The sequence below is a fragment of the Moschus berezovskii genome, chromosome 3 (genome assembly GCF_049115385.1).
Source record: "Moschus berezovskii isolate FMDL1 chromosome 3, NW_MosBer_1.0, whole genome shotgun sequence".
Lineage (NCBI taxonomy): Eukaryota > Metazoa > Chordata > Mammalia > Artiodactyla > Moschidae > Moschus > Moschus berezovskii.
Genome location: NC_142462.1, coordinates 102058272 through 102079590, shown reverse-complemented (window position 1 = coordinate 102079590; position 21319 = coordinate 102058272). Strand labels below are relative to the sequence as shown.

The 21319-nt window shown below is 46.4% G+C and overlaps 1 protein-coding gene across 1 annotated transcript in view; it reads right to left on the bottom strand.

The window, feature by feature from the left end:
* Positions 1–21319, bottom strand: part of SND1 (staphylococcal nuclease and tudor domain containing 1) — a 426838-nt gene that overhangs the window by 134432 nt on the left and 271087 nt on the right. Inside the window, exon 15 of the mRNA XM_055421219.2 lies at positions 20412–20553. Coding sequence (XP_055277194.2) covers positions 20412–20553 — 142 coding nt within the window. The remainder of the gene's footprint in view (positions 1–20411; positions 20554–21319) is intronic.

The window sequence follows — 21319 nt, the reverse complement described above, 5'->3', positions numbered from 1 at the left end:
ACATACAACTTGCTCCTGGATGAACTTGTAAGAACATAAGTGGCCTTCCTGCTCCCTATTTTTACTGAAGAATGTGAGCCTCCTGAAGGGAAGTGGAATTTCCAGTTCAGTTCAGTCACGTCCAACTCTTTGCGACCCCATGAATCGCAGCACGCCAGGCTTCCCTGTCCATCACCAACTCCCGGAGTCCACCCAAACTCATGTCCGTTGAGTTGGTGATGCCATCCAACCATCTCATCCTCTGTCGTCCCCTTCTCCTCCTGCCTTCAATCTTTCCCAGCATCAGGGTCTTTTCAAATGAGTCAGTTCTTCACATCAGGTGGTCAAGGTATTGGAGTTTCAGCTTCAACATCAGTCCTTCCAATGAACACTCAGGACTGATTTCCTTTAGGACGGACTGGTTGGATCTCCTTGCAGTCCAAGGGATTCTCAAGAGGCTTCTCAAACACCACAGTTCAAAAGCATCAATTCTTCAGTGCTCAGTTTTCTTCCAGTTAGTCAACAGATATTTATGGAGTGTCTACTATGTGCCAGGGACTGTGTTAAGCATGGTGGACACAAGAGAGACAAACAAAGACTCTGGGAGTTGCAAGTCAACTGGAGGAGGTCTACACTGGACAGTATTCTAAGCATAAGGCAGGGAACTCTGGGAATACATTATAAGGGGGAAGGGCTGACCCTAGTCCAAAAGTCAGTTAACTTCTCTGGGAAAAGGGCAGAAGCTGAGAAGAGATGGATGTGACCAATGTGGATTTTCCAACCCGTGGCCTGAAACAAGGCCAAATAAGAACTAAGGAATCCCATGCAGGAGAAAGCAGCGTTCTTTTTTTTTTTTTTTTTAAAGGTAATAAAAGACAGAAGCTGAGGCATGTGCCGAGGTTCCCACCCGCACTAAGGAGTGGACCAGGATTTGGGAAAGGCCCTGTGAACTCGGGCACATTCTTCAACCAAGCCAACCCCATGTTTCCACCTTCCACTTTTAACCATCACATTCTATCCCAAACAATGTAGCTTCACCTCCTAGAAGGAATTCCTTTACTTTCTTAAAAAAAAAAAAAAATTATACGTGTTTATTTGGCTATGCTGGGGCTTAGTTGCAGCATGCAGGATCTTTTATTGCACCATGTGGGGTTTAGTTCTTTGACCAGCGATCGAACCCAGTACCCCCACATTGGTAGTGCAGTCTTAGTCACTGGACCACCAGGGAAGTACTGGGAATTCCTTTTCAGAGTATCTCTAGACGTTAAGAGACTGTAACTTATACAGCTGAAATTTAATTGGGAACTTCCATTGCTCCTGAACGCACTGCTTGGGGACCCGTCACTGAGAGCTAATCGCCCAACTCCAACACAGACGATCTAAACACAGGTATCACAGCAGAAAAGATCTGTTCCAGCTCCTCCAGACGTGGCCATGAGGACAGACCAGCTGAGGATCCCCTATACCCCTCAGCAAGCTGGGGCTAATGCCAGCAGAGGAAAGGGAACGTCACGGTAAGACCATAGTTTAGTCTCGTGGGCGGGAAAGAAGGTGCTGCCTTGACACCTCCAGGTTGAGGCCTTCCCAGATGATGGCGTCTATGCGAACAGAATCCAAATCAATCCATCAAGTCTGAGCTCAGAATGGCCACTTCCAGCTCTGCTGGTCACTGGATTAACTTCACAACACTGAGGTGCTCATCACACAATTAACACCCTTTCAGTCACTTTTTTTTTTTTTTAATGGGGAAACTACACATATCTAGCAAGTGGGGGAGCCTGAGTGTAGACTAGATGGGGACCAGTTCCCAAAACCTGTTCTCATAGCCACTAAGGCTTTGTGTGTACAGTGGAGACTTCATAATTTCCAGGACTAGGAAGAAGGGGGGAAAAAAGGGAAAGGTGATTTAGATAATTTCCAGTCAAGATTGGTCTGTAAATAGGCAGCGTTGACACCACCGGAAAACTTGTCAGAAATGCAAGCTCTCTGACCCTCTTCCAGACTTGCTGAGGGTGAGAAGCAGGATGCTAGAACTTACTGGGAGTGAGTTTCAGCACCACGTGGAAGTGCCCAGGAACCCTTCCATGACTCCAAGGAAATCCTACACCTGCAGCAGCAAGTGGGCAGTGCCAGTCAGTTCCCATCAGTGTCATGGTGATGAAGGCCCTCTAAAGCTTCCGCTCCCAACCGCAACTTCAGAATTTCTTCCTAGTGCGGTGAGAGGAGAGCTGAGGGGAAAGGGGAGGGATCAGCAAGCAGGCTTTCTCTTCTATTCAGCATAAAACTAGGCCCACCAGACAACCAGGGAAAGGAAAACAAAGTGAGAGAGGGACTAAACACAGCTGGCAATTAGCGCTGACAAAGGCTGAGGGAAGCACCTTTTCCTTCCAGAGGGAATCTAACCTGCACTTCACCCCGGGCTGGGGCCAGATCCTGAGAAAGCAGGGAGCTCAGGAAGGAAGCAAAGGAGCTTGCTCTGGAATGGGAATTTCTTCTCCAGGTGAAGTTCAAAATAAGTCCAGATGACCTCTGAGTGACTTGAGCAAAGGATGTTTGTTTTTTTTAATTTAAGCAAGACTACACACAGGCATATGCTATAGTGATGCTTTTATGTGCAAAAAACTGAATCAATGACAACAAAAGGAACCCACATTTTTGGGGGGTTCCTAAATACTGCTGGGGGACTGGTTCCATTTCAGATGTACGAATGAAAGCCGCAAACGTGTTTTCTCACTGTGCATGCACATCTCATCTTCCAAACATTAAGAGATTAAAATCTACCTCCTCTAAACTTGGCTCATTAAAGGCAGTCTTCCTGCTAAGTATTAAACCTGAACTGCTTTGAAGCTGGCTGCAAATAAAGGTCAAACTATTTTACTTATTTTTTTAAGGATTTAGGGAAAACAAGCTTCCATGAGGGCAGGAGGTGGACGAACTGAATGAGCACTGAGAACGCACCATTCAAAGGGATTTGAGAGCAGAGCTTCATGTGCTTGCCAGTTCCCCATCCTATCAGCCCTCCCCTTCAGATCTCTGCACATTTGCATTGTTCAGTGTAAAATGAATCAGGAAGTGCAAAAGTGAGGGTTCTCATAGCAACAGCTAACAATCCCACACTGACGTACTTCAGCAGTATGGGCAGTCACTAATTGGGCTGCTGCTAAAGGTGAACCCTTAATATACCGCATGTGTGAAGTGGGCGAACCAGCATTCCAGCACCATTTGAATCTTATGTATTTCTCAGCTTATCTGTTTAAACCCGTAGCTTTAAAAAGTGGGCACGTGAAGAAAAACAAACCCCTTATGAGCCAATGCTTAGTACAAGAAATCTCGAATCCCACAGACCTACGAACATAAGACAGTTGGGCCACCGGGGGGCCCAGGTCCTACATGAACACATGGGAGAAATTGAGCAAAGGGTGTGCCCTTAAGAAACAGCCTACCCCAAGGGAGTCCAAGGCAGCTTCTCGGCTTCCTTGGAGCCATCCTAGATGCACGTGGTCCTCATCTCATTAAGGCCCTAATTACTCTTCTAAGATCTAGATCGATCAGCATTAGCCCTTGGCTAGCTTACCTTTAAGCACAGGATACTTTAAAACTGGGTCCTGCCATCCAATTAGACTGTTTATCTGATGAACTGAGGGAAGACACCAGATGTCTTCTAAGCTGTTACTGCCTCCTCATATAGATCACATTCACATCAGGGGGAAAATCCAATCAACTCAACTTACTGAGAAACAGGGAGAGTTCATAGAGTCATGGGATTTTAGGGCTAGAAAGAACATCAGCTCTCATTGAACATAATCCAAGGCCACATAAGCCGGGACCATAATCTGGAGTTAACACTCAGGGGGTAGCGCCTACAAGGGTCCAGGCAAGGGGAGTCCCAGAAGCGACGACTGACACCTGAGTGAGCCTGTCAAAGGCCGGAGGGGTGGCACTAGGGTCTGGAGGAGAGACAAGGTCTTCCCATTCCTTGTCCAGTGATCCATCATCAACTGTTCTTTAAAATATCTCTAACTCATCTTTCACCCATTTTATGCATCTAGAATTAGGCCTCCAAGTCCAACTTGACTAAACTGAATACTTCATGCTGTACTAAAAGGTAACAGTCTCATCAAGTCCTCTACAGAATCACAGAAAGCAATGCAGACAAAGCGCTTCACTAGGTACAAATGCTAATAATGGTGGTAACATTATTGGGACAATTCTTGCTGTTATAAAATCAAGGCTATTCACCAACAGATGAAAATATAGTCTAGTGAAGGGGAAAGAGACAATGAGGGCAAGCACAAATACCAACACGGTATTACTCATTTTCATGAAAAGTCACAAAGGCATAATAGTGGAAGTGGGTGCAGAAGGGCAAATAGGGTGACAAGAATGCGCAAAGTTGGGGGGCGGGAAGTATCTTTTTGGAAATTCTCTGCTGTGCACGGTGAGACAAGACATCAGGCCCTTGACCAGGAGTGTCAGGCATTTACAGGGCACGATGGCAAGCCTCTGCCTTGAGTCTTCTTTCTGCTGTGCCCTGCAGCAGGTCAGAGTCCAGATAAATGTAGGCTTCCTTAAGAAACCACTGATATTCTCAGAACACCTTTAAGAAAACAGAACCCAAACACTCTTGGATGTGTGCATGAATGAGTCACTTTGCTTTAATCAGATCCATTGTAAACTGAAATCTGAAATGAAGGAAGATTAGAAAGCCCTGATCATTTCCAGGGGCTCAGAGAACAAACATCCTGACCTGCTGGGATGGGTACCTTCCCAGGGGCATCCAGACTGGGCTAGAGACCACCTCCCCAAGTGCTATTTCTGGGATCCCTAACCTCTGGAGAAATCGGAGACTGACAGAGCCCCCCAAAGATATTATAATGATATCTTTTGAACTAAAAAGATGCACCAGCTTGACACCTGGCGCAAACTTTAAACGGAGCACTTGAAAGCAGGGGATTCCTCGAAAAGCCAGGATATACATACAGTTGTTCGAGACCACCTTCCAAACTGGGGCAGCATCACAGTTGCTGTCAGGGAAGAAGTTCAGTGACCACATAAGATAAAAAACTATTTTATGGTATATCCTGTATGAGATGGAAAAAGTTATTTTACATCGTTTATGGATGTGAGGGGCAACGTGGCAAGTTTCCTGATTCTAAGACTACATTTACAGCAAATGGGGCAATATGTCAATGATTCAACAAAGGAAAAGATCTTTGCAGAACTCATAACATTTCTGTAAATCTGACATTATAACAAAACAAAATATTATGACAATCATTAAAGAAAAACCCAACAACCTCTGATACTTAAGTGCTAGATATCCTGGGACATTTGGTCGCCAGAATCAAGGCACTCTGTGAAATGTGAATCAGATGCAGCAACCCAGGGAACCTTGGCAGGCACCTCCTCAGAGGAAAGCCCTTTGTCTATCTCCAATATTAACATTTCAACACCAATTTTATGCATTATCTGTCAAAACTCTGCTACGGGAGGTAGTGAGTTTAACCCTTTCATCTCCAAATAAGAAAGGAGGGTTCCTTGGAGGTGGGTAAGTACTGCTGCCCCTCTAACCTGTTCTCTCTGAGCTCTACTTAAGTATTGCCAGGCCGGGCAAGTTGCTTGGCCTTTTATTAATAAAGCAGCTGAATAATTTATAAGGGTTGCACAGGGCCCATTAGAAGTGCCAGAGCAGTAATAACTGGCTTAGGACTTTGCTTACTCAGGGCTAAAGTTTAATTTGTCCATAAATGCCCCGGCTCATAAACCCATCCCACAGGTCTGACCTGCTCTCTTGTCCCCAATCACGTTCTAGCCAAGCTCTGGGCTTAGATGTGTTCCTACTGGTGACACGAGTAGGGCCGAGGAACAAACCCAGACTCATCAACCAAACAGACAAACACATCAACCAAGATCTCACACCCACGCTCCTGCATTTACCGAACAGGCCACCACTGTCCCCTTCTTAAGCTTTGCTTTCGGTCATCCCCAAAGAAAGACAGCATCTGGTTGACTCCCAGCCAGCAAGAGAGTGCAGGCAGATGACATGAAAGGGTGGAAAACTGGAGAAACACAAGAGCTAAGACCTTCAGTACAGTCAGTGTCAAGTGGAGTGCAGCATTCTAACTGACAGTACATATGATATGGACAAAAAAATGTGTTCTGCTCTTTATTTACTAGGTTAACATTCCCAGGCTTCAGTTTTCTCATCTATGAAATGGGGGTTGTGATGGTATCCACCTAATACTATGGTAAAGTGAATGACAGTCGCTCAGTCGTGTACTCTATACAGTCGTGACTCTTATATAGAGTCGTGACTCTATGCAGTCCATGGAATTCTCCAGGCCAGAATACTGGAGTGGGTAGCCTTTCCCTTCTCCAGGGGATCTGCCCAACCCAGGGATCAAATCCAGGTCTCCTGCATTGCAGGCAGATTCTTTACCAGATGAGCCACAAGGGAAGCCCAAGGATACAGGAGAGGGTAGCCTATCCCTTCTCCAGTGGATCTTCCCGACCTAGGAGTTGAACTCGGGTCTCCGGCATTGCAGATGGATGCTTTACCAACTGAACTATCAAGGAAGCCTATCCTATGGTAAGGATTGAGTTAATTCACAGCGTATAATACTCATTAAGGGCTTCCCAGGTGGCTCAGTGATAAAGAATTCATCTTCCAATGCAGGAGATGTGGGTTCAATTCCTCAGTCAGGAAGATTCCCCTGGAGAAGGAACTGGCAACCCATTCCAGTGTTCTTGCCTGGGAAATCCCATGAATAGAGAAGCCTGGTAGGCTACAGTTCCTGGGGTCAGAAAAGAACTGGACATGACTTAGCGACTAAATAACAAACAATATCCATTAAGGCTGCTATTATTATTATTTTTAGAGATTCAAATCTCTAATGAACCCGAGAGAAACCTAATCCGATCCCCTCTCTCTTTGAAAAAGTCCAAGGCCCAGAGAGGCTATGTGACTTTGGGGGGCAATTCTAAGCATTAATTCAGTTCTCTAGACAGGTGCCCAGTTTGGTACTCTGTTTGACATTTTGGTGCTGCTGTGGCTCCAGCACTCATTCTCCAGAGTAACAGTGTTGTTGCTTTGTTTTCAGAATTTCCAGATAAACTAAGTGCTAGCCCAGGATCACTATTCATTCATTCACCCAAGAATTGTCCTGTGAATGCTGACTTCGAATCACACACTGTCTGGGCTCTACTTACAGAGGTTCTGCAGTCACGACACAAGGTCCCTGTCCTTCAAACATCTTACATCTTGGTGACAGAGTCACCAAAAAAAGAAAAACATAACAACCCAAAAAACAAAAGAGTAGATAAACTAGAAAATTTTAGAGAGTGGCAAATAGAGAAAATTAAAAGGTAACATGAGGGAACCATAGTAGAGCTTAGAGTTGGGAGGGTGCAAGTCTCTTAAAAGAGGTCATTCATGCCAGTTTTCTTTGCAGTTTAATCTCTAAGGAGATGGTACTGTAACCCCAGTTGCAGCATATGCATACATGAATATGCATGACTGCAGGATAAGAAGTTATACAAAAGTGGTGCAAACCCCTAAAAATTTCACTCTTGGGGCAATCATATCAGAAATAAACATGCTACCCATGAATGACTTTATCAAGATAGACCTTTTGTGATCTTTGGTCTTCTCTCTCTGGCCACTCTGGTGCAAATGTGTGGGTTAAGGCCGAAGGACCCCACAGTAATGGAAGTTGGGATCACGTGGCCCTCTTTCAGGTGAAGTTCATTTCTCTGGCCTCTGGAGTTTGGCTTCTTAGGCCCTTGGCATCTGCACTATGTGCCACGAAATTCCTGCCCCAAGAACCAGTTCAGGGGATCAAAGAGCTATTCTTACTGGCTCGGTTCAGGCCAATGAGGGAGGGGATGGCGGGAGAGGCAGGCCACTTGGCGCTCCATTCAGTGCCCTCTTCCACAACGGGGCCATTGAGCAGGCGCCACAATCGGGGGCTGAGAAGAAAAGGCCGAAGGAAAGCACACAGAGCCACTGCGCACAGACGCGGTCATTCATCACCGGGCAAGTGCCAATAACTGGGAACAGCCATCTCAATTTCTGCAAATCCTCCAACCTGCGACAGCTGCTGGTGACTCTGGTGGGCGGCGCTGCTGCTGCTGACGCTGCCAATCCCTAGCCCTGGCCAGGGGCCAAGTCCACCTTACTTAGGTTAGAGATTCACTGGCAGCGAAGAGTGGCAACAATGAACTTCACAGCTTATAAAGCAGCTTACAAAGGACTCCCGTGTATTTCCAAAAGCACTTCAGATACTGGTGAGAGAAGCTATCTGCACAAGCGCATTCAAGCAGTTTATTCCTAACCCACTTAATTCAAGGTCTCTGTCAAACCCAGCGACAGAGTGGAGGAAGGTGCAGGGAACCGTGAGAGGGCAGAGATGGCTCAGCAGCTAGGGGAGTGCAGGCAGTCAACTCTCTCCCCTCTGGAGCCGCAGCAGCAGGCAGGCCTTCCCCTGATAACAGGTGTTACCGTGAGAGTCTGTGGGACTCCTTGGGTCTTCAGTTGAGCTGTTTGCTTCCACTGTTTCCATCAGCGTCCTCACGAAGCATTTACACATGAGATTTCTGAACACTCCGAGTACCATGGAGATGTATGCCACCATACAACCTCAAGGAAACTTCACCTGACCCACTGTGTCCCAGCCACTGGATCTCCTGCTCTGCTTACCACTACAAAGCCTCCAGGGGCCTGCCCACCTCCTCCACTTTATCTACACTTGCCTTATCAGACTTAGCTTCTGGAGAACAATATTGCAGCTAACAGACACAGCGATCAAAAGAAGCTGGAGACTATGAGGCAGGGGGAAACCACTCAGGCTCAAAGGGCCATGTTTGGAGCCCAGAACTCAGGGCAGCAACTAAAGGACATTGTAAAAGTATGCCAAACACAGAACATAAACCATCCTCATGGGGGCAAAGAAATGCAGAGGGAGGTAATAGTTCTTCATCAGCTCTGTCATGCCCATCGACCTTCCAACCTTTTTAAACTTCTTTTGAAAGAAGAGTTGATGGGAAAGATAAAATTGCTAAAGAACCGTTATCTACCTCTGTATGTATTACCTAGAATGCACACTTCCTATTTCCAGTGCGACTTCCCTGGATTTTTCATGTGTTTTAAAAGCAGAACTCACCAAGAGGAAGGGTCCCTGTGACAGATCTTCAGAGAACTGAAACTCGTCATCACAAAGGGGAAGCAGGATGATGTGAGTGCATAGTTATCTCTCAGTGCTTTGCTTCCTGCCTGCAGTCTGCCATCAGAAACCAGCCAACGCTTGGCTGGGGCAGAGCTGGGCCTCGGACGCTCCCCTTCCAGGTCCCCGATCCACATCTGGGCACTTCTGACTCAGATCTTGTGATCTAGGTGCTAACATTTCCATCTGCTAAGAGAAACCGTTCCCTGAAGAGAACATAACTCCTGGCATCTAAGTACGTGCTGCTCTGTAGTGCAATATCAATGTTTCTTGGCAAAAAGAAGCTCCTTGAAGGCATGTATTCTCATCCTACTCTTTCTCCTTGCAGCGCCAAGCAGTAACAGGTGTTAAAAAAATAACCTCTGACTAATCAATGATAGAAAAGAGGGGTGTGAGCCTGAATACGAGCGAGAACAAGTATCTGTTACCACATCTCCCCACCCACCCAACCGTGGGGAAGAAACTCCCTCCCCTCTAGTCAAAGCAGGCTGCTCTCCAGGATATCACGTGAGAGGAAAGCAGCCACTCCACAGAGCAGGTCAATCCTGATATGAAGGGTGAGGCTATCATCAGCACGGCGTAATCAGCAGCGCTCACGAATAAGGCTAAACTCGGAAAAGAACCTAACAATTCGCTATCAAACAATGAGAATCAAGAGTAAAGAAGAAATGGTTTGTTGAAGAAGAGACTAAAATACCTCAGGGCCCCAGAGGAGTTATTTCTGCAGTCTCTGCACATACGACATCATTCATGAAGAAGGCAGAGGTACAAATATAGCATAAATGTCGTCTGCTCTAGCTTGTAATTTAAAATGCAAATGCTAATGAGCGAACTGGTGTATCAGTGGAGTTAATAACCGCATGCCTAGCACAGGGGCCGCATCCAAAACACACACAGAGAAGAGACAGACACCATGTTCCAATTTAAAAATAAAAACACCCAAATTAACCCTAGAAAAATCACTAGCAGATGTACAAGCTCAGGAAAAGGAGGCACAACAGGGCAGTGAAAAGGGAACTTCTCTACCCGCCGTAGACGAACCAGTCCATTTAAATATCTTCCTACATACAGTGATACAGTGAAGGTAAGCATGGGAGTTACTAGGGTTTATTCAGGTCTGCTATTGTCAAGCGTGAGTATGAGAAGGAAAAACTACAGGGAATCTGAAAAACTTAGTTTCCACAAAGCCCACTTAGAAGCCCAGAAGTCAACTCTGCAGGGAGCTGTAGGTCTAGAAACCAAAGGTCACTGAAGACAGATGTAGATCTCATGCATTTTTATCACAGGCAAAGGATGGTTTAAAAGAACCTGAAAACTTACCAGGCCTGGATTAAGTGGGTAGTTTAAATAAATGGGGAAAAGCGCTAATGATGAAAAACTACAACTGAGAATGCAGTTGAGTCTCAGATGTCTTCTGGATATGAAAGGAACTTCTGTGGATTGTTATTGCTCCTACAAGGTCTGAGCCTGGCAGCCCTGCACCAGGTTCTGGGACTGACCCCCGCACTGAGACCCAGCACAGCTCCCCAGGTTCCTCACAGCCCCTTAGGATGCGGCCAGTGGTCCTACCCGTCCCTCAAGTGCAAACCCACAGCACCTCTCCAGGGGTACCAGGAGAGTGTTCATGGGCTGGCTGCCCACACTGGACACTGCGTGTTCTAATGCCCCTGTCACTGCTGTTCACATATAGGGCCATGCACGGGCTCTGGTGATCCAGCCCATTAGTGTGGGGAAGCCTCAGGAGAACTTTCTGGAAGAGACCTGGGGCTTGGGGGCAAAGACACTTTTCCATGATGAAGAACTTTTATGCTTTTTAAAAATCCAGTCATATCTCCGTTTGAAAGGGGGATGTGAGAGGTGGTTCCCATAGCAACCAAGATTAAGTCTTACAGGAATAGTGAGCACTGTTCACCCCAGGGCTGCCCATTACCAGATTTCTAAGCATTTCCCTTTAATTTCAAATTACCACACCATTTACACTCCCTCTCCTGTGTCCAAGGTCCTGCCATTTCCTACCCTTAGGCTGGCCAAATAAAGACCCCGCCCTCTCAGGGCAGGGAGAGTGGTGGGCAGCCCAGTCCTGGGCACTGCTGCTGGCCACCATCACTACTATAGGGCTGGTGGAAAATGCCAGCAGGCTGGGAAGATGGCCGTCATATATTCACACTGAGATTTATTTTTCTGAGGACACCACAAGAACAGGATTAGAACCAAGGCATCTGGGCACAACCAGAGACAGGAGCTGGTGTTGGACAGACTCCAGCAAAGAACAGCCACCAGAGCTCTGTGAGCTTCCCATTCCCTCCCCTCGTGCCCACCAGGTGGAAGGCAGCTGAAAGAAGCTTTAACAGATTCAGAAAGAGCCTTCCAGTAGGAGGTTTAGGAGAAGGAATGGAAAAGGAACCCTTAGGGGAAAACTCACAGATCTGACCCTTTTGTTCCCCTCTACTGCAGTGATAGCCTGATACCTCTGCAGGACATTCTCCCCTTGTCTCATAGACATTGAGACCCCAAGGCAGCAAGAGGAAAAGGTGACATTAAAAGGCAGAATTAAGGGTTACTGAGGAAGTAAGGGTTCTTTTCACTTACCTTTGACCTACCTACCCAGAAGCAATCAATGGGCTTATCCAGGATAAACAGATAAAAATCCGCATCTTTCTTTCCTTGACACAGGAAACCCAACTGATGGTGTGGGTGGAACATCCTAAATGGGAGGCTGCAGCAACCCTCAGACTGACTCCACAGAAGGCAGGGCCACCCCTAGGACCCTCTCTCCCTCAGTGGCTGAAGTCTCTGGCCTGACTGGCTGGGAGCTGCTACACGTGCCCTGCTGCTCCTTGAACCTCTAGGTCCCAGCATCATACCAAGACAAGCAGGCTAGTCTGATGGAAATAATTAACTAGGAAGCAGGAGAGCAAGAATGCATCCTTACGTGTTCTAGCTCCAAGGTCTGTGGCTACCGTTAAACCATGCTGAACAAATGTTACTTTCATTGATGTCTTTATTACTGTGCTGTGTGCTCAGTTGTGCCCGTCTCTGAGACCCCATGGATTGGAGCCCACCAGGCTCCTCTGTCCAGGGAATCCTCCAGGCAAGAATACTAGAGTGGGTTGCCATGCCCTCCTCCAGGGGATTTTTCCCACTAAGGGATCAAACCCGTGTCTCTTGCATATCCTGCATTGGCAGGCAGATTCTTTACCACTGCGCCACCTGGAAGCCCCCTTAGTTATTACTATGGCTCAGTAAAAAAAAAAAAAAATTGAAATGATTACTGAAAAAAATGGAATCCTTGCCTCTTTTACCCAGAGACTGCTGTGTCCCAAATATCTCCTTTGATGACTCTACCAGTCCTTAGGTACTGGCCTCCCAAGGTATTACTTCCCAGGTCACTCTCTTCTGACCCTTTTCAGTTTACTGATGACCACCCTAAAATCGTGGTTCTCAGACGGAACATTGGACTCCAGGCCCACGCTGACACGGCTGAGCCAGCTCTCACCTCGCTGCCTCCCTGGATCCCATATTTCTGGGCTATGAATTAGGACTGTCTTAATCTTTCTGACACGATCACAGAAAAACAATAATTTTATAAAGGGGTAAGGGTTGTCCCTCCTACCCTTATACTCCTTACAAATACATTTCTCTTCATGGATATGCATCTTTTACCTTGGTAGATACAAATACTTTGCTTGAAGGCTGGAACCTTATCTTACACGTTTTAACATTCCTAGCAAAGTGCCCAGTAGACATAAAAAAATTATTAAATAGCCATGTGACTGAATGACCCACAAGCATGAGGAGGCTCATTCTGGGGATGATTCACAATCTAAAGATGGAAGATAATCAGGCAGTAATCGTAGGCTTGCACTTCCATCCACATGATCATGGGTGATGGTTTGACTGCAGAGATGGGGAGCTGAGGGCAGAGCTCTGAATGCTCTAAGGCTGAGAAGGAGATTTATACACCCAGACAAAAGCAGAGGGAAAAATGATGGATGAATCCATTCATTTCTTTAGGTGACTCTTCCTGAGAACTAATATAAGCAAAGTTGTTTTGCGGAAATGAATTGCACACAGCTGGCCAAAAAGGTAAAAAAAAAAAAAGTCCCAGATCCTCTTGGACACTCAAATGCCATCTCCCTTGGTAAGTCTTTCCCATTCCTCAATTAATTGTTCTTTCCTCTGCACTCTCATGCCACCTATACTCTTCATAACTCTATTTTGTTTTTCCCTGTTGCAGTTTTTCACATGGCTATCTCAACTAAGACTACAAGGCATTCAAGGTGGAAATTATCTGATTAATTTAAGCATCAGCCACAAGCTATCAGAGAACGCCCTTCTTTTAGTGGACTGGTAATAAAAATCTTGGTCTCATTAAGAAAGTCTCCCCGAACCTGTTTATTGTGCTAGCTCCTACAAGTTACCCTTGAGGACCTTCTGATATCAACATAATTCATATAATTCACAATAATATCTTCAAAAGTAAAGAACTAGAATAGCCCTAGAAAAGTCTCATGCCCAGCTGCCCATTTCCTGTAATGGGACCCAACTGGAAACAAGTAGGCGGAGGAGACAGAACCAAATGGGCAAGTCCCAAGAGAAAGACTACCCCACTTTACAAATATCCATTAAGTTGCAATTCAATTAAAGTATCTGAAAAGAATTCATAAGTATCAGCAGACCCTGTAATTGCTTAATTAAGGATAGAAGCCTAGCAAACACAACTACAATAACAGCCTGATTCATTAGCACCTCTGTGATAGCAGAATGGGATTTCTCACTTAAACATACACTGGCGTTAATTGTGTAATTTGGTTAGGCACTGGTAATCAATGGGGATCCACCATTCCTGGGGCCAGGAGATGAGGACAATACTCCTGTTCACCTTCCCTCTGCTCTCTCATTAAAGTTCTGGCTCTGTTGAAACAGGCAGTTGATATTCCTATTAGGATTGACTGGAGAAGAGACATTACAGAGAGAAGGAAATGTGGTACTTTGTTCAAAGGCATTCAAGGTGGAAGGACACACAGCCAACCCTTTAGCTCATTGGGCACATACATACTATCATTTATCAAACCCCAGACTTCTAGAAGCTCTCCTCCTTGCCTTAAGACAAGGGAGGCAGTTTCAAGAGGACACTTGTAATCAAAGAGAAAATAAAAAATTGAAAAATGCCAAAGGGCAGGCAAAGAAAAGTCTCATTTTCTAGTCTTGTTTCATATGACTAGGTAACTGGTTAATTATAAGTCGCCTGCTGTGATCCACGTGGGAACACACTGCCAGGTGGCTTGCCACATTCTAGATGGTTTGTACTGTGAGTTCCATACCAGGTGACCGACATCCACTGCCCGCCACACAGCCAAACCTGGACATGTTGCTGCCCTACCATTAAGACCGTGGAAATGTAAATGAGGTGGGATCAGTGAGTTAAATACAAGGGTCCCCAACCTCCGGGATCTAATGCCTCGTGATCTGAGGTGGAGCTGATATAGTAAAAATAGGAAGAAAATGCACAATAAATGTAATATGCCTTAATCATGTTGAAACCACCTTCCCTCCCCTCTTTTCAGGGAAAAATTGTCTTTCACAAATCTGGTCCCTGAAACCCAAAAGGCTGGGGACTGCTGAGTTACCAGAGTCCAACTATCTGATGATATTAAGACTCCTTATAATATTTTACACTGAAAATTCAAATTATTACTCTCTTCTCATTCAAGCACTTGATTTAATAACACTTTGATACCTGCTATGCTTAGCCAACAGGACAACTTCCTGAACTGTGCCCTCAGCATGACCCAGACAGCCCAGAGCTAAGAAAGTAATGCAAAATAAGGCACCGTCATACAAAGGTCGCAGCAATAAGACACTCCAGAGCCCACTGGTGCTCTGAAATAAAAATGTGAACCATGGGCCAAGCAATCTGCAAATATGTGCCTCAGTGTCCCTTTAGACAAGGTACTAAGTAAAGGTGACACGCAGGACGAGTGAGAATGAACTAAAAATAAAGACCACTGGTGCTCTTTTTATTTCAGAGCACCAGTGGGCTCTGAAGTGTCTTATTGCTGCGACCTTTGTATGACGGTGCCTTATTTTGCATTACTTTCTTAGCTCTGGGCTATCTGGGTCATGCTGAGGGCACAATTCAGGAAGTTGTCCTGTTGGCTAAGCATAGCAGGTATCAAACTTGTTTCCCTGGTGGCTCAGTGGATAAAGAATCTGCCTGCAATGTAGGAGATCTGGGCTCAATCCCTGGGTTGGGAAGATTTGGAGAAGGAAACAGCACCCTGATCCAGTATTCTTGCCTGGGAAATCCCATGGACAGATGAGCCTGGTGCGCTACAGTCCATGGGGCTGCAAGAGTTGGACACGACTGAGTGACTAACCCACCACCACCAGACTGCTTTTGTTTCAAGAGAAGATAGTGTATGAAGTGAAGTGAAGTGAAAGTCGCTCAGTTGTGTCTGACTCTGAGATTCCACGGACTATACAGTACATGGAATTCTCCACGACAGAATACTGGAGGGGATAGCCTTTCCCTTCTTCAGGGGATCTGCCCAACCCAGGGACTGAACACAGGCCTCCTGCATTGCAGGTGGATTCTTTACCAGCTGAGCTACAAGGGAAGCCCAAGAATACTGGAGTGGGTAGCCTATCCCTTCTCACGTGGATCTTCCCCACCCAGGAATTGAACCGGGGTCTCCTGCATTGCAGGCGGATTTTTTACCAACTGAGCCATTAGGGAAACTCTAAGATAGTGTATGGAGCTCATTAAATGCTGCCAGATGAGGAGAAAGAATGCTTTTAATGCCTGGGGAATGTTGGCCTTGTTAACACAGGACAAGGACTGCCCATGATTGCCTCGAAGACTGAAATCAGTGCTCCTAGGAGGCGGCCTCCGCAGTAGGCGGGGACCTTGAGCACTCTCAGTTCTGGGGGGGTAAGGTCACCTGCTCCGCGGCCAAACCTGAGCCAGGTGCTGGGAGGACGGAAGGGCAAATGTTCTCAGGAGGCGCTGACCTGTTAGCTACAGCTGACTCTGCCTATCCCCACCTGCTATCCCATCTGACCAGGCAATCATTCCACATACAGGGGTGCAGGAACCGTGACAGAGGCCAGCTGGCTCGGGCCAAATGCCACTCCCTATCAAGCTGTGGGGACGTCTGCCCAAAAACGGCCACATGAAAATGGAAAGTGTCTACCCCACCTCGAAGTCCAGAGGGCTCTCCAAGAGGCTGGGAGTGATGAGACCTGCACATATGGGGCTGCTGAACAATTCTATCGACTTTCCCCTTGAGAATCACAGCGATAGCATCATCTCCAGCAGACACCATTTTTACCAGGTGCAGGGCGCATTCCACGGAGAGCCACCAAGCTGTGTCATGTGGACTGCGGTCCAGGTGAGCAGCTGGAAGGTGTGAATATCGTGTCTGTCTGTTTACGCTCACATTCGGCTTTGGGGTTGGTCTCAGACAACCAGGGAGCCCTTCTCTCTAGGATCTCCAGCCACGTTCTCCCTCTCATTCATTCTGTTTCCACCAGATCACTGCCCGGTGGATGCCTGACTTGCATCCCCTCTGAGTTCCTGCTCCTGAGAATTCAGACCAGTGCTTCAGACCAGTGGTATCCTCTCACTTCATCGTTTTTATGTCCTCACCAGCCAAGAAGACTTCGTTGAGTTTTACATTCTATAATTGGCACCATGAAGACAATAGGTATACGGAATAGCTTTTCTAAGTATTCATGTCATGTTCTGCTCCGATCCTAACAATTACAGTTTTTATAAAGGTACTCAAGATGGTGACATCCCTAGCATGTTCCCTAGACCCTTTAGCACTCAATTTTCTGCATTCCTTTTTCCATTCTGTTAGACTGTTATGAAGAGCTGTCTATTTTAAATTCTGTTTCTTCTTACCCACATTTACTCCCCAATTGTCTGTAATCTGTTAGCTGAATCAACCCTGATTTAAAAAAGAAAAAATCTGTGACTTAGTAATCGATCAGTAGCATAAAATAATTCCACAGTTTTCACCTACGCGATCTTTTAAGGTAAAACCCAACACTTGGCTTCCAGAAGACTGCTCTCTCAGGATTCTCCATCTAATCCTCTGGCCACCAACTATCTGTTCCAAGAACCTATTCTTAGTGTTGCCCTTGCTGGTGGACATCAAACTCTGCCCAATAACCCAAGCCCTGGGCCAGTTTACTTTCTCTCCTATATTCAGTGTCACACCCCCCACCCCTGCCCAATCCTTGACCCAAAAACCCAAGTCATTCCCTGAATGAGGAAGTCTTCCTGTTAAAAACTCTTCTAACCTCTCCTCTCCTCTATCACCAGATTTTGGGCCTCTGTCCCTCTTGCTTCTTAACCACTCTCCCAGCCTCCAGCCTCATGTATTCGAAGGTATCTACCAAGATAAACCGTCTTAACACCAACTGTGAGCATGTCATGCCCCTAAGACCTTAAACAACTCTGAGGGTCCACAGCATGCTCCACGGAAGACTAGCTTCCTTCTGTATTTCCAGCCTCACCCCACTCTTCACTCTACCAAAGGATTCAGGGTTCCCTGGACACCTCAGAATATACTCTACCTCGACATCTTTGTACCTGCTGGTGCCTCCACCTAGAATATTCCTTCTCCTCCCCTCTCAACCTGTCCTTACAACACTGCAAACTCGTATCTCCTTTCGAACACAGCCCAGATACACAATCCCTGACCTCCACCCAACCAACCATTCCCTCCTCTGCGCCAGCTACTTCTGTGTCTTATAAGTAATTCTTATAATTCTATTTTCTTGCCTACAGCCAACACTACAGTTTGTTCATGTGCCTGTCTTTCCTCTGGAGCGTCTCAAGACTTAGGCCTGTGTCTTACCAGGATGCAGAGTCCCTTGCTCCAAACTCAAAGAGGAAAGCCAGTAGCTCTTCTCTCAGTGAGCATTCTGCTAAGTCAGGAGGCAGCTGGGGCAGCGCCTTCTCCTGATTTATTTGAATTAATGTGGTAGTCAGAGTCTCCTAGACACACACAGTGCACAACTGGGCCGTTCCACTCGGAGTTAAGGAAAGCTCTGGTTATGAAGTCACTAAGTCTTTGTGAGGAGGGCAGGGAGGAAACATTTACTGATGATCTACTTTATGGCAGCCCGCTCTGAACGTTTACACATCTCATTAAATCCTCGCAAAAATCCTAAAAGGCAAGAAATGCTCTCCAGTTAGCCAATGTGTAAGTCAAGGCTTGAAGAGAGTAAGAAAAACAACAACAACAAACTTGGCTGAAGTCCCCTGCTCATGCACAGCAGAGCCGCGGTTCAAACCGAGGCCTCCCTGCCTCCCTCTCTCAGGACTCTTCAATGTTCTCCATCCAGGATTCTAAACAAATCAGAAGATGCATACCACAACTGCATAGAGGATGGCAGGAGAAAAGTGTAAAAGCTTGTATTTTCATCAGGTATTAGCTTCTGTAATCTATCTTTCACTATGTAAGGTAACTCAAGCAATGCCTTTTGAACTGCTAAGCTTAGAAGATTGCCAAGTACATAGGCGAACTGGCGGACGCCAAGGCACGTGATCAGGCTGCCTGTGTCTCAGCAAGGTACAACCAGAAGGTTCTGTAGGAATACTCCAGCCAAGACAGGTCTAAAGCCCTGGGCCAGCTCCATTCAGGTGGTTTTAGGTTGGGAAGCCAGAACCTCAATGTTTTCTTTCCCCTATAGATCTGTGGCCAAGTTTCTGGGAAAGAATAATGCCGTTTCTCTTTCACACCTCTGGGATCAAGCTCAATGCTGCCAAAAAGATGCTTTTATTTTGCAGGCAGTGAGCAAAGAATGAGTTGAATATTATACCTCAAACCCTGTAACAACAAGAATTCACTGCTAACAAACTCCTCCACTACGAGAACCTTAATAAAAAGGACATGAATGGCTCCATGAAAGGACTCGCACCAACTGCCGTCCTGCCCCTCCGTTCACTTACAGCACATATGTGCAGACACGAAAGCATAGGCCTCCAGGGAGGTGTGGCTTTGTTGCAGTCTTCCTTCTCTAGAGCTGCCCCTGAGCTGTGTATCATACATCCACTGACCCCTTCAGAAGGCCTGCAGAGCCAGGTGGCGATCAGTAATGTTGCAGGAGACTCAAGGAGCCATAAGGGCCAATCGGCAACCATGAGCTTCATGGTCACGTGCTCAGGGAGTCACTGATCACACCTAATGATCCATTTGGCTGAGGTCTGTAGGAGACCCTTACTGGGGAAGACACTAGCAGTGCCTTCAGCAAAAGGGAGGCTGAGGCAATGTGGCAGAGAATGGCAAATTCTACTCAGGAATTCAACAGAAGTAGGGCTGAGGCAACAGGACAGCCCTAGAGAAGGCAGCGCGCAGCAGGTAAACACATCGGAATATGTCCTTTGGCAGTGAGTGAAAGTTTGTGTGCACAGGTGTGGGGTGACCCTCTCCCTCAAAGACCACAGCCTCTGCAAAGTACTGACGGAAATAATTTTCTTGCCTGCCCGCAGGGCAATCATGAGGCCATCTGCTCCTTGAATGCATACATGTAAACTACTCATAGAGCATGGTTCACACACAGACCAGCTGGCTTGGGAAGTATTATTAGATAAGATAGGGTAAGAAAGATGGACATTTGGTCAGCAAAGAAAAGGAGGAAGGCTTGGGACTTTCCTGACAGCCTAGTGGTTAAGACTGCCTTCCAAAGCAGGGGCTGCAGGTTTGATCCCTGGTCAGAGAGCTAAGATCCCACACTGTGCCTCTTGGCGAAACAAACAAACGACAAAACGTAAAATGGAACTAATATTGTAACGAATTCAATAAGACTTTAAAAATGGTTCACAAACACAGCAGGGCGGTCTAGCCCAAATGGCAGACGCTAGCCATGAACACTCACTCCATGACGAACACTGTCTTAGGTCTGGAATTCCCTTCACTCAGGATGTGAGTACACACATGTCTCATACGCTGGCCTACGTGCCCACGTCCTGCAGTTGGCAGGAATGAGAAGCAGGATGGAACCAGTGCTGGGTCTGCAGTAACAGCAGGATCAAACTAGGAGCTCTGTGTTCATGTCTCCATCAGAGATTGAGGCACCCACATGGGCTCCAAGTCCTGTGGAAAACCCAGTGGGAAGGAGGGCATATGACCTCCAGGGATGACTTCTGAATTCCAAGAAGAATTTTCAGAACACTACATAACACAGGAGACTTACCCGCAAGCAAGAAGGTGATAAGGCAAGTTTCCTTTGGCAAATACAGCTTGAGACGAGAACCACTGAACACATACTCCACCACAGCTTCAGAACGACCTGCCCGCTGAAGGAAGGGTAGAAACTGCTTTGCTTTTTGCGTGTCCTGGGGGAGAAAAGAAGAACCATCAGAAAAATAATGGAATCAAGGTAAATGTTTCTTTCTCTCTGGCCTGGGGCAAAAAGTCTGGCAGACCACAAGAAGCTGGGCAAATAACCTTAGAATATCAGACATTTCTGAAACCATGACAAAAACAAGAAACCCATGTGACATTTAGAGGAGAAACAGAGTTAACCAAAAGCTTCTAGAGCATTCTCAATGACTCTCTTCTCTCCTCTGTTCAATTACTAAAGCATTCAGTGGATATAAAAGACTTCCCTGGTGGTACAGTGGATAAGAATCTGCCTGACAATGCAGGGGACAGGAGTTCCATACCTGGTCCAGGGAGATTCCACGTGCTGCAGAGTAACTAAGCTCAAGAGCCACAGCTACTGAGCCTAAGTGCTGCAACTACTGAAGCCCGTGTACCTAGAGCCTGTGCTCTGCAATTAGAGAAGCCACCACAATGAGAAGCCCACACATTGCCATGAAGAGTAGCCCACGCTCACCACAACTAGAGAAAGTCCTCTTGCAGCAACAAAGACCCAGTGTAGCCAAAAATAAATAAATAATTTTTAAGAAATTAGGATGGAGGCTTGAAATGAGAATTTCACTCTTCCAGGACAGGAAAAAGAGCTATTCTTCCTCCAACAGAAAATTAAAGGAAAAGATCAACACCTACCATCTTCAGAGTTTAATCTACCCTTTCAATTCAGTTCAGTTCAGTCGCTCAGTCGTGTCCGACTCTTTGCAACCCCATGAATCACCGCAC